Genomic DNA, 12580 nt, shown 5'->3' on the forward strand with positions numbered 1-12580 from the left:
GATATGAAATGAATACATAAAAAGTATATCATGTTTGTTGTTAATTGAAGTTGCACTGCAGTCGTGTGTAACATTAAATTATGTGTTTAGTTTTTAATTCAGTGGCTCTCATTTGCAGCTTTTTTTGCCAAAAAGGTTGGGCATTACTTTCATAGATAATAGATCTCCCATGAAGAAATAAATAAATCACAACTAAGAATTGATCAATGTTTATTAGCAGAATACATCTGAATCTGGAGGCTGGGAGAAACCATATATTTACAGGTACATACTGTACAGCAGCACAAGTCTGGTTTTGACAGAATGTTGCAAATTAAAATCGTAAAGCAATGTTCAACTATCATTTTTAGCTTCAGAACTGGCCAAATTGTCTCAACACAAACATATTTTACACTGCCCATATGATTTATTCCACATTAAAAACCAAATCTCAAGGTTAAATTAAATGCAAAACAATAATGATTCAACTCTTACATGTGTAAGAGTGGTCAGACAATGGTCACATCTCCAGTGTAATCGATTGATTTTAAGTAATAGGAACTAGATCAGATTTTTTTTTACGCAGTTTCAGCTGCAATCAGGCATTGTCTGAGAAGTAAAAATCCTCTTCCTCTCCGCTTTCAGACAGCACGGCATCTTTTTCAGGAAACATCTCCCAAACGACAAAGCTGTCATTTTCTAGTGAAAAAAGAGAGAACAAGTGTGTGTGTGTATTACAAGTGTACATGTGTCAAAATAACTACCATCAACTTTGTCTTACAGCTTTGGAAATATGTTTACTTAACTTTTACAAGTCTCACAGTTGGAATCTACAGCTAAATACACAGTGTAATAAATGTACAGCTGTCATAATGAACATCAAGTTAAACAGCTCTACCTGTATTTATAAAATACCAGCACAATAAACTTCAAATTAGCTAAAGGGCTATTTGATTATACCCTACACATTTCTCAGGATTCCTACCTGTGTTAGCACATCTTCTCATTGCTTGTTTAACTGATGGTGTCGGTTTGAAGGTCTGAAAGAAAAAAGATTGACAAAGTTTTTGTAATAAAATATTAAAATCCATGCGCTAAAAGATATTAACGTCATAAATGAACTACAATAAAGCAGTACCGTTGAGGAAGGAGCCTGTTTGCAGACCTGAAACTGATTCATCTTCATCCTCCTCTGGAGTTTATGGACGTACTTTTCGTTATTGGTCCTTAAAAATTAAGAAAAAGGCAGGTTAGACACTTCAATCACATCTCAATTCTGAGGAAGAATTCAACGTCACTCACCTGTTTAGAGAGCCTATCATGCCAGGAGTGATATGCAGACCTTGAGGAGTCTTTACTTCTGGGAAAACTGTCGAGGTGGGACTCAGTGGCTCCATCTCTGACAGATTGAAGTCGTCTTCACTCTGACACATGGAGGGAACCTACGGATCAAGATAGTCACGAGGGGAACAGTTATCACTCATTCTGTATTGTATCGTGATGCTATTATTTAGCAAAAAACAATGGGGAACTAACCTCAAAACGTTTCCTCTGCATGTACTCGGAGCTGAAGGCGTCATCAACATCTTCTTTGGGTATGGCCTCCAGGAACTCACGCACTTGCTGCTTCCTTTTAAAGGTTCCCAATCCGGCAGATATCAAAGGACGATCTGTAACTAGGCATAGATTATAGTTTGTCAGGTTTCCGCATGCCAACTCTTCTTCAAAAAGAAATAAGATGCAAGATAAGCTGCCATCCAAACATTAGAACGTTCTCTACCTGGATCTTCTGTTGCTTTCACTTTCTCCTTCTTCTTTCCTCCCGTCTGTTTCCTGGCTGTCTTCTCAGGAGTCTGGGAGGTTCCCTGCCATGTGTGCTGGCAGTGGCACTCTTCTGCAGAACGTGTCCCAACCATTCTCGCCACCTTTGCCCAGTACCCTGACATGTCCTTAGGAAAGTAGGACACAGCCCTGGAAAACACAACAAAGCACACACCAGTGAGCGTGAAATCAGGACACAGAAGTATGTGACTTTCTAATTTCAGTAGGACTACAACACTTACTTTTGAAGTTTCATAAGCTCGGCCTCTGTCCACTTGTCTTCGTCTTGCTCTGGTAGATGTGGCGCTTTGCCTTCTTTTGCTTTGGGCTTTTTCTTGAGGAATTTTGTCAATTTAGGCGAAGGCTTTGGAGGTGATGGGGACTTAGTGCATGTGCTCTGCTTCTGTTTTTTACGTGTTCCTCTGGTTCCCCTCACAAGATCCTCCTCAGAAGACGTGGATGAATCGCTTGTATGTAACATTTGAGGAATTCTCCTTCCGCTCTTCCTTTGCACCGTCCCCATCTTCTTTCTGCCATTGACCTCATCCTGTGAAGATGCTGAAGCTGATGATTCTAGGGATCTAGGGGCAATCTGTTTGCGTCTCCTGACGTTCTTTAAAGGGCTTGTGGTGTCAGACGTCGACAGGTGTTCAAGGGAATCAGAGAGATTCTCATCAGGCTTAACCTTGGCTCGAGTGTGTCTGCGGGGAGGAGCTTTGACCCTCCTCAGTGGGACTGATGCCTCTTTGTTGTTGACTGGCTCACGTTGTTTTCTGCCTGGAAGCATGGAAGTCAGATTGTCAGCAAGCTACTCAGAAATAATCTCAGTAGACTAAAACTCCAAGTTATCTTTACCTTCACTGCGGGCAGGTTTCTGTGACGTCTTCGTAGAAACTGTTGTTGTATCATTCTGTCAGATATAGAAATGAAACATGGTCACATTATTCAGAAATATTAGTTATTGGTACAAATATTCTGGCTTGTTATGTAACCTTTGAGTTCAATGTATGGTCCTTACAGTGAGGGAGATGCTGGTTTGATAACATGCATGGATGGTAACATTCATGTGTGCATCCATAAAAACTCTCCCTCCTTTCCAATACTCAAGAGGCGCTCTGAGCACACGGCCACTTCGGGACACCTTAGCTTGTGTCAAGGGGGCAGAAGGACAGAAATCCGCTGGAGAAAAGGAGAAACATATACAACGTTTTTTTTTAAGTATTTAAGAACAATGTCGATAGTATTCAGACACATATGTTAAAAATGCACTTCCACACATACAAATCTACGATAACATTTATTTGCCATGCTAGTGTCTCTAGAGAAGGCAATGTTGATCTGTAGGCAGGTTCAACGCCATTTTATTTATCGCAACCGATGGCTCAGGATTTCTAAACTTTGGGGACTAAAAATCTGCATTTATTTGCCATGATGTTAAACAAATAATGTATCTTCTACTTACGTGTCTTTAAGAACTTTTGCTTTTGCCGCTTCACAGAATGGATAGTCGATGCATAAGGATTAGTCTTCGATAAGACGCTTCTCTTCTCACTGTTCCTGTCGGTGCCACTGCTGGGGTCGCTGCAACAAAACAAAACTGAGTTACAAGAAGTATTTTCAGTTTAATTCTGCATGCTTAAGGGATTCAACATCACAATAACATCTATTTTCTGTGATAGCATGAACAAAACAGAAATTCTTACTCTCTTGACTCTGATAGTAGCTTCTCATAAAGTGCCTCCCAGTTTGGAGGAAACCCCGTAGCGAACTTCTTCAAAAGCCACTTGGGAAACTCTGCAGATACATAAAAAAATAGTATTATACCACACTGTGTTCGGTTATGGTTACACGGCAGGGCTCGACAGTAACGGTTGCCATTGGCAACCATTCAGAAAAAAATGTCAACTACTTCTTGGCCTTTGGTTGCCATCAGTGGCAACCAGTTTTTAACATAAAGAAATAAGGACAGCAAACAGCAAAATGTGCACCCCAAAATAGATAAATGTTAATTATTTGTTGTATAGAGTGATATTTAATTATTGTTGTGACCAGTCGGAACCTGATACTTAAGTTGCACGTGCATTGGTGTGATTACGGAGCCAGAAAGCGATGCACGTTTACTCGCTTGCGTGGTGCGCTGTGTGTTTGTTTTACAAAAAATGGAAAAGCAAATTAAAGTTGTTTGACAAAAAAAGACGTGCAGTCAGAGGAGGCAGAGCCTCACCTGTCATACTCCAATGTAACAGAAAAACAACTAAAGTAAAACTAAATAGTAATAATAATACAATGTCTACACTGATCTGTGTTGTAAGTGTGATTTCTGTATGATTCCAATCGCTTTTTATAGTCAAAATCAGCAAATTGTCCGAGCTCCGCTACAACTACATGGGAGCGATGAGGAGTGAGGCAGGGGCGAGCTCTGCCTCACGTAAACCCACAGTAACTGACTGGAGCGCGGGCACTAATGTAGCGCGGGCACTTATTTTGTGAGCGCGCTCAAGCCAGTTAGGTGAGGCACAGATGAGATCTGCCTCACCTCAGAATGCGTCACCCCACAGAAACTGGCTGGAAAGCGGGCCCTAAGCGCATGCCTGTTACTCTCTCACTGTATGTCACCAATGTAATGTTTGTAGATCCCTTTACTACATTTATCCTCGCCATCCATAGTCTCTAAATAACTTATTTCACGTATATATGATATTTAGGCTCGCTGGTCTCATCATACAACGGCAATGAAAAAAGCACCAGGAGATGCAGCCATAACCTCTGCCGCACTGAAGGGGGCGCACGTGAGCCCACAGGTTCTTGTTGCTACTGTTATTCTACGCAGAGACGGTAGACGCAAACAACAAACTAGATTTTTGTTTTGAAACTAGAGGGAGATAAGGAGGACTTTTACAAAAAAGTAATGGAGATTGTTGTCCAGAAGGATAGCATGGACTTCATCTTCAAGTCAAGGGCCCGTTCTCATTTCATCAAATGTCCCTCCTCGACTCCTCGACTCCTCGGTCCTCCGGTAGTGACCCGGAAATGAATTTTAGCGCGCCATGTTGAAGGACATCTCATTTCTCGAAATGCACATCGAGGACCGAGCATCGAGGAGGCTCTCTGGAGGAGCTATAACCGAGGATACACTGATGGGTCCTCCACGGCTCCTTCGTGGATGCATTTCCGGCAACAGAGATGTTTCAAAGAGTCGTGACGCACGGCCGGACTGATCTCAGCCAATGACAGCTCTGCATGCATCCCCTGGATATTATTTTATTAACTGCTTTCATCGCGACGCGATGTTTACAGTGAGAACAGCTGTGAGGTCCGTGCAGAAAGCAGAGCAGTGTGTAAAATATATATCACTCAGTATACAACAGGCCTACTCTCTTTATTTGCTTTAGTTTAGTAGATATCTACAAACAAAGTCGATATTTTTCCAAAACCATTTCGTGCTTCACATAATAAAATACACAACGGCTGTAGCCTGATTATGCTTTAGGAGCTGTAGGTGCGTGTGTGTGGTGTAGGTGTGTGTGGTACAGTGTGTGCGTAGATGCAGCGGACAGACAGGTATCAGTTGGTTTGGTGTCCTCTGCTTACTTGTAATACTTGTAAATAAAACTTTTGGCCCGTCATTTATTTCCCTCATTGTAGCGACCAGAGAGGGGAGAGAGGGGGGGGGGGGGATATATCCAGTCTCTGATAGTGTTACGTTATTATGAGAGTGCTCCGTTTGATTCTGAAATTGTATATAAATATATACATATGTGTGTGTGTCTGTCCGCATCTGTAGCCTGCTATTGTCTCATTATACCGCACTGTGAATGAATTAAAAGTAAATATATAAGTCGTCATGAACACATCTGTCCATCAGACAGAGGGCTGCTGTGCCTCCTGTCATCATTAATGGACGTCTCTTTAAAATGACCGCTCAGAGGAGAGGAGTTCTCATTTCTCTAACCGCCTGCTGCTTCCCCTCCTTTCTCCTCGGCTCCCCTCCTCGGCTCCTCCGCTCGCATCTCCTGTGGGCGGGACTAAGTCTCGAGGATAGGAGTCGAGGAGGGACATTTGATGAAATGAGAACGGGCCAAGGTAAGACCACAATTGTAATGAACATGGGATCTTACCAGTGACGTGCGGTGAGGTTCATGGCTGGTGAGGCACTGGCTCAGATTTACAAATATTATATGTTGACCGTAATCGAAATATTCGGTTATTTTCAAAAGCTTTTTTAGTCTGATGCTTCGATTCATTTTAAACAGACCGTTCAACAAAAGGATACCCAAAATCTAAATATTGGATTGTTCTTTCTTACTAAGATCCCATTTTCATTATAAATGTGGTCTTACCTTGACTTGAAGATGAAGTCCATGCTATCCTTCTGGACAACAATCTCCATTACTTTTTTGTAAAAGTCCTCCTTATCTTCCTGTAGTTTAAAAAGTCTAGTTTGTTGTTTGCGTCTACCGTCTCTGCGTAGAATTACAGTAGCAACAAGAACCTGTGGGCTCACGTGCGCCCCCTTCAGTGCGGCAGAGGTTATGGCTGCCTCCCCTGGTGCTTTTTTCATTGCCGTTGTATGATGAGACCAGCGAGCCTCAGCCTAAATATCATATATACGTGAAATAAGTTATTTAGAGACTATGGATGGCGAGGATAAATGTAATAAAGGGATCTACAAACATTACATTGGTGACCTACAGTGAGATGGTAACAGGCATGCGCTTCGGGCCCGCTTTCCAGCCAGTTTCTGTGGGGTGACGCATTCTGAGGTGAGGCAGATCTCATCTGTGCCTCACCTAACTGGCTTGAGCGCGCTCACAAAATAAGTGCCCGCGCTAAATTAGTGCCCGCGCTCCAGCAAGTTACTGTGGGCTTACGTGAGGCAGAGCTCGCCCCTGCCTCACTTCTCATCGCTCCCATGTAGTTGTAGCGGAGCTCGGACAATTTGCTGATTTTGACTATAAAAAGCGATTGGAATCATACATAAATCACACTTACAACACAGATCAGTGGAGACATTTTATTATTATTACTATTTAGTTTTTCTTTAGTTGTTTTTCCGTTACATTGGAGTATGACAGGTGAGGTTCTGCCTCCCCTGCCTCCTCTGACTGCACGTCGCTGGATCTTACTAAGAAAGAACAATCCAATATTTAGATTGTGGGTATCCTTTTGTTGAACGGTCTGTTTAAAATGAATCGAAGCATCAGACTAAAAAAGCTTTTGAAAATAACCAAATATTTCAATTAAGGTCAAAATATAATATTTGTAAATCTGACTCTGAAAGAGTCAGTGCCTCACCAGCCATGAACCTCACCGCACGTCACTGTTCAACTGATAAAGCGAACCCGAACGAAAAGCAAAGAGGAAATGGGTAAAGTCTTGGGAGGCGAAATATATATGTACATAGAGTGGCGAAGTCACGCCCACCTACTTCCGGGTAATGGGACCTTATTTCGGGAAAATTATGCATTGAAGTCAATGCTGAGAGAAAACGTATCTTTCGATCCCGTTTGAATTGTGCCATGAATTACACATATGATGTTTGTCAATCTTAAAAAATAATTCCCATGTCAAAAAAGTCACAGTTTGTCGTAAAACTGTTGAAATATAAGACTATGAAAAATATGTAACTAGAAAGACTACAAATCCCAGAGTAAGTGATGTCACAATTGTTTTCCTCCACCATTCAGATACCTAAGATCAGCGCAATATAGATATAATCTATCTATATGGCGCTGGCTAAGATAAGATAACTTTAACAAGATGCCTGTGTGCTTAGGACCAGGTTGTTATTATACCAGCAATGGGTCTTGCTCGTTCTTTTGCTTCCCGTCTGATGAAAGGACCAGGAGTGGCTTGATCAAGTTAGCTACCTAGCTAGTAGCTAGCACGTTAGTCATTACAGCCTTGTCATTTTTATTAGCCTTAACATGAAGTAACATTAAGTAACCCAAAATGTTAAACAGTAAGAGTAGTAGTCATATTTCGTGAACCCTTTGAATAGTACTGTCACCGGTGTGATCATTCTATAATACACCATTTAAGCCCGGGGGAGAAATGCTAACGCTAACGTTAGCATCGGCGATCTTCTCTACTTCATGCTATCTGCACAAATGGTTGACATTAAACATTAAAACGACCAGGCAATTCAGAGAGAATCAAAGGAAGGCAGGCAGGCAGCTTTGCATGACATTCTTCAGGACGTGTTTCATTGTGGTGATAGTGAGGATAGTCAATCGTTTTGTTGACAAGACAGTAGTGACGGCCATCTTGGTGACGTGTGTTGTTGACCAGAGATGTAGTTCATTGAGCGTTTCACACAAACAAATGTGTTACTTCACAGTTTTACGACATATTTTTTTTTTTTGACTTGCAAAATTATCTTTTAAATTGACAAACATCATATGTGTAATTCGTGGCACAATTCAAACGGGATCGAAAGATAATCTTTCTCTCTCCATTGACTTCAATACATAATTTTTCCGAAATAAGGTCCCATGGAGGTCCACCGGAAGCGGAGGGACTTCGCCACTCTATAGAGTGGCGAAGTCCCTCCCACTTACTTCCGGGGTATGGGACCTTATTTCGGAAAAATTATGCATTGAAGTCAATGGGGAGAGAAAACTTATCTTTCGATCCCGTTTGAATTGTGCCATGAATTACACATATGATGTTTGTCAAACTTAAAAAATCATTTCCATGTCAAAAAAGTCACAGTTTGTCGTAAAACTGTTGAAATATAAGACTATGAAAAATACGTAACTAGAAAGACTACAAATCCCAGAGTCGCGTAAGTGATGTCACAATTGTTTACCTCCACCATTCAGATACCTAAGATCAGCGCAATATAGATATAATCTATCTATATGGCGCTGGCTAAGATAAGATAACTTTAACAAGATGCCTGTGTGCTTAGTACCAGGCTGTTATTATACCAGCAATGGGTCTTGCTCGTTCTTTTGCTTCCCGTCTGATGAAACGACCAGGAGTGGCTTGATCAAGTTAGCTACCTAGCTAGTAGCTAGCACGTTAGTTAGCATTACAGCCTTGTCATTTTTATTAGCCTTAACATGAAGTAACATTAAGTAACCCAAAATGTTAAACAGTAAGAGTAGTAGTCATATTTCGTGAACCCTTTGAATAGTACTGTCACCGGTGTGATCATTCTATAATACACCATTTAATTCCGGGGGAGAAATGCTAACGCTAACGTTAGCATCGGCGATCTTTTCTACTTCATGCTATCTGCACAAATGGTTGACATTAAACATTAAAACGACCAGGCAGTTCAGAGAGAATCAAAGGAAGGCAGGCAGGCAGCTTTGCATGACATTCTTCAGGACGCGTTTCATTGTGGTGATAGTCAATCGTTTGTTGACAAGACAGTAGTGACGGCCATCTTGGTGACGTGTGTGGTTGACCAGAGATGTAGTTCATTTAGCGTTTCACACAAACAAATGTGTTACTTCACAGTTTTACGGCACATTTTTTTTTTTTTGACTTGCAAAATTATCTTTTAAATTGACAAACATCATATGTGTAATTCGTGGCACAATTCAAACGGGATCGAAAGATAATCTTTCTCTCTCCATTGACTTTAATGCATAACTTTTCCGAAATAAGGTCCCATGGGGCTCAACCGGAAGGGGAGGGACTTCGCCACTCTATTCTGCTCCATTGTCCATTCACTTCCGGTAAAAGTTCCTTCAAAATAAGAGTCCCGATCTTATTACTACCAAAATAAAAGTGCAAAACGAAACTTTACCATAGGAACATATTGGCATATAAATATAATCACTTCTATAAAAAGGTAACACATTTTAAATATAGTTAGACATATTAAAAGGTAATTTACAGCATTAATAATTCATATCTAATTATTAACTGTGAATGGTTTTCATTTATTTAACATTAGAAATGTATTAGTCTGGCCAATCCAAGACTTCAATCCTGAAGGGCCAATGGATCTATGGTGGGGATCAGCACAAAGGTCAAGAAAACCCACATTTGAAAGGGAGACAACGGATGACCAAGAAACTAGTGACTTGCTCAATTCATTTGTGAGGGATGTGTGAAGAACATGACAACAGCTGCACTACTGGTATTTTGTATACCAGCAATTGAGGGTGGACAAGTTTACTACCACTTAAGTTTCAAATAATTGTGTTAATTACTTATTGTAAAGCATTTGAACATTCTTTTGTGTCACATGTTCCTTATTACGTTGATGTATAACTGTATAGTATCTTAATTATTTAAAATATAAGGTGACTAAAAATGGCAACCATATTTCAGTTTTGGCAACCAAAAGCTGATGCCTGGTTGCCAGCCTGGCAACCACTTTTAAAAGTTAGCGTTGAGCCCTGCACGGTTATGTGCATATTATTAAAAAAATATCTACCTGAACAGAATCTGTCTTACCAGTGTCAACGCTCCTGCACATTTTGCCTATCAGGATGTAAACGCTGCCGGAGGCCGACTTCACCACCGTGTTAGAAACACGCTCCACAAGGATGCTACTGTTCCAGGGCACGTTGGCGTCCCTGGGTGGAAAACATAAGTAAAAACAAATCTAGTGTTTATATTAAACCACAACAAATGTATTCAAAATATAAAGCATGAACACAGCTGTCTCAAAGGACAGTAGCTAGTAAGAATTATACAAAATGTGTTCTAATTAACTTGTATTGTTTAGTTTTACTTGTGTTAAAACTAAACAACATTTACCTGTGGGTTCCACCAAGAAACAGACCGTTGCGATCTCTCTTCAGGAACCACTTTTTAAGATGAATCACACTCTCCTGTCAAAGAAGAAAACACAAGCTTTATTAGAAATTTAAAAAACTAAATTACCAAGAAGAAATAAACTTTAAATTAATAGAATTTGTCTTAAAATGTGCCTGCCCATTTTAACCTTGGTTTATGAAGTTTGCCAGAAGATTCTTTTATTTTCACAAATGTCACCCCTTTCATCAATCAAAGTATTACAATATACTGTATATTAATTTAAAATACTTCTACTTACACATGGGAATTTGATGCACTGCCTCCAATTATTTCGCTTGAACACGGCTTCTTTCTTCGGTATTGAGACCCGTGGTGAATTGAGCACAAGGGGGTCTTCATGCAGAAAAGGTTGTGGCGACAGAACAGGGTTGGGGACGTTCTCGGAGGGATCGGTTTCTGATTGGCTGTCAGCTGACGCTTCTCTGGGCCGGTTGACAGGAACCACATTTTCAGGAAAATCTCTGAGAACATTGTCCTCCATCTCACTCATGTTGTGAGCTTTAAAGAGAGGCCTGTCTCTGGACAGATGGAAATTATCTATGGAGAAGAAAACTAGTCAAAACAAGACACCGAACAAATCTAAAAATCAACTATGTCTATACATGATGGCTAAAACATTATGCATTGTAGGATTTAAGTATTAATATAACACACCCTGAAAAAAGAGATCCCTGGTGCAATTGCTGACTTTATTAACTTGCTGCTCTATTTTAGATTCCCTCTTCTTCATGGTAGCGAACATCTTGGCTGGAGACATTGGAGGATATCTTTTCACAGCAACAAAGCACCCTGTTCCAAGCAACAAAGAGAGAACATTACACTCATTTCCGTTGATTAGTAGGGAAGAGTTTGACTTGGAACAAAACAAAAAAATAATGTCTCACGTTTCATTGCTATTAAACTTTGTGGGTCGGATACCACAGGTTCATGAGTGAACTGGTCCATCTCTGATTGGTCAGCAGAGAATCCTCTAACATTACCAACATCCTCACCTGGTTGTGGATGGCTTTCATTGCTAACCTTTCTACAGCTACTGACTTTGTCAAACTCCTGCGGCTCCCATGTTCTCTTCCTCAATCTATTTATCGTGGGTGACAACATAAAGGGTGGAGGCATCCGTTTGTCAACAGGAGGATAGCCCTCACCAAACACACTGTTTACAAAGTCATGTTCCAATGGTTGTCTTTTTACTGAAGTCCGACTGAACCCATGGAAACCAGCCGAGTCTCTGATCTGAGCTGGTTCAGTGTGGATCGGTGGTCTGATCGACAGAGCTGTTGACTCCAGGAAAGCTCTCTTTCTCGGTGTGCACCCATGTCCTCCAAGAGGCACTTCCTCTACACGCTCGCTGTTGATGTCCGAAAACCAGTAACCGAAACCTTTCTGAGGACTCGATATGGGAGAGAGAGTTAATGCCTCCGCTTCATCACGATAAGAACTAGACCTCTTATTCTCTTTAAATTGTTCGGTCATCCAAGTGCTCTCTGATCTCTTCCTGGGCGACTTAAAAACTCCCCCGTGTTTCTCCCGTATGCCAGACAGCGGCTCCTTGCCTGGAAAAGTCCACTGATTCGCGGACGGATTCTCTTCTCTCACTTTAGACTTTAGCTTAGCAAACACCCTGGCAGGAGATTCAAACTGCGGATTTGTGTGTTTTGATATATGCTGATACGACGCCATGGTTTGATGAAGGGAAAAAAACAATCATCCAAGCCGTATGCTAGCAGCTAGCTTGCTAGCCGCAAATTTCAAATATCTCAACTCCGCCGCGTTTGGTTAGAAACCTGTGACGTACTGCCAAAACAAGACGTCACTTCCGTACATGACCACCCTTTCACAATAAGAGATCTTTTTAATGTACCTTCCCAAACCAAAGATGCTGTACCGTCTCTGCTGAAAAAAAAGTCATATTTTAATGTGTGGGAAAATATTAAAAAAAGTAATAGCATACTATTTCATGAAATTTGAAAATTAGTCATAGTATTTGAAAAACAAA

The 12580-nt window shown here is 40.9% G+C and overlaps 1 protein-coding gene across 4 annotated transcripts; it reads right to left on the reverse strand.

Annotated features, from left to right (window-relative positions):
- Positions 1-193: 193 nt before the first annotated feature.
- Positions 194-12382, reverse strand: LOC117479014 (mis18-binding protein 1-like). Of its 4 annotated transcripts, none has more exons than XM_034126045.1 (16): positions 11577-12382; positions 11239-11373; positions 10823-11121; positions 10525-10598; positions 10219-10340; positions 3504-3594; positions 3263-3381; positions 2819-2979; positions 2656-2710; positions 2043-2577; positions 1760-1950; positions 1516-1655; positions 1282-1421; positions 1118-1205; positions 965-1019; positions 194-678 (listed from the first exon to the last, which is right to left on the reverse strand). In XM_034126045.1, the coding sequence occupies exons 1-16, from the start codon at positions 12262-12264 to the stop codon at positions 578-580; spliced, it is 2994 nt and encodes a 997-aa protein (XP_033981936.1). In that variant the 5' UTR covers positions 12265-12382; the 3' UTR covers positions 194-577. The 4 variants fall into 4 exon arrangements, with proteins under 4 accessions (XP_033981936.1, XP_033981919.1, XP_033981928.1 ...); XM_034126028.1 differs by having other exon boundaries at positions 11472-12382; XM_034126037.1 differs by having other exon boundaries at positions 1516-1649; positions 11469-12382.
- Between the last annotated feature and the right edge of the window lie 198 nt (positions 12383-12580).

The sequence above is a fragment of the Trematomus bernacchii genome, unplaced genomic scaffold (genome assembly GCF_902827165.1).
Source record: "Trematomus bernacchii unplaced genomic scaffold, fTreBer1.1, whole genome shotgun sequence".
NCBI classification, from domain to species: domain Eukaryota; kingdom Metazoa; phylum Chordata; class Actinopteri; order Perciformes; family Nototheniidae; genus Trematomus; species Trematomus bernacchii.

What these genes read in the sequence shown, in the direction of transcription:
- LOC117479014 (XM_034126019.1), bottom strand. Translation starts at nt 12,264, where the DNA reads ATGGCGTCGTATCAGCATATATCAAAACACACAAATCCGCAGTTTGAA. An exon ending in AGTGCATCAAATTCCCATGT is followed by an intron (nt 10,599 to 10,822) that starts GTAAGTAGAAGT and finishes CTTCTTTGACAG; the next exon opens with GAGAGTGTGATTCATCTTAA. An exon ending in CTACTATCAGAGTCAAGAGA is followed by an intron (nt 3,382 to 3,503) that starts GTAAGAATTTCT and finishes GTTTTGTTGCAG; the next exon opens with CGACCCCAGCAGTGGCACCG.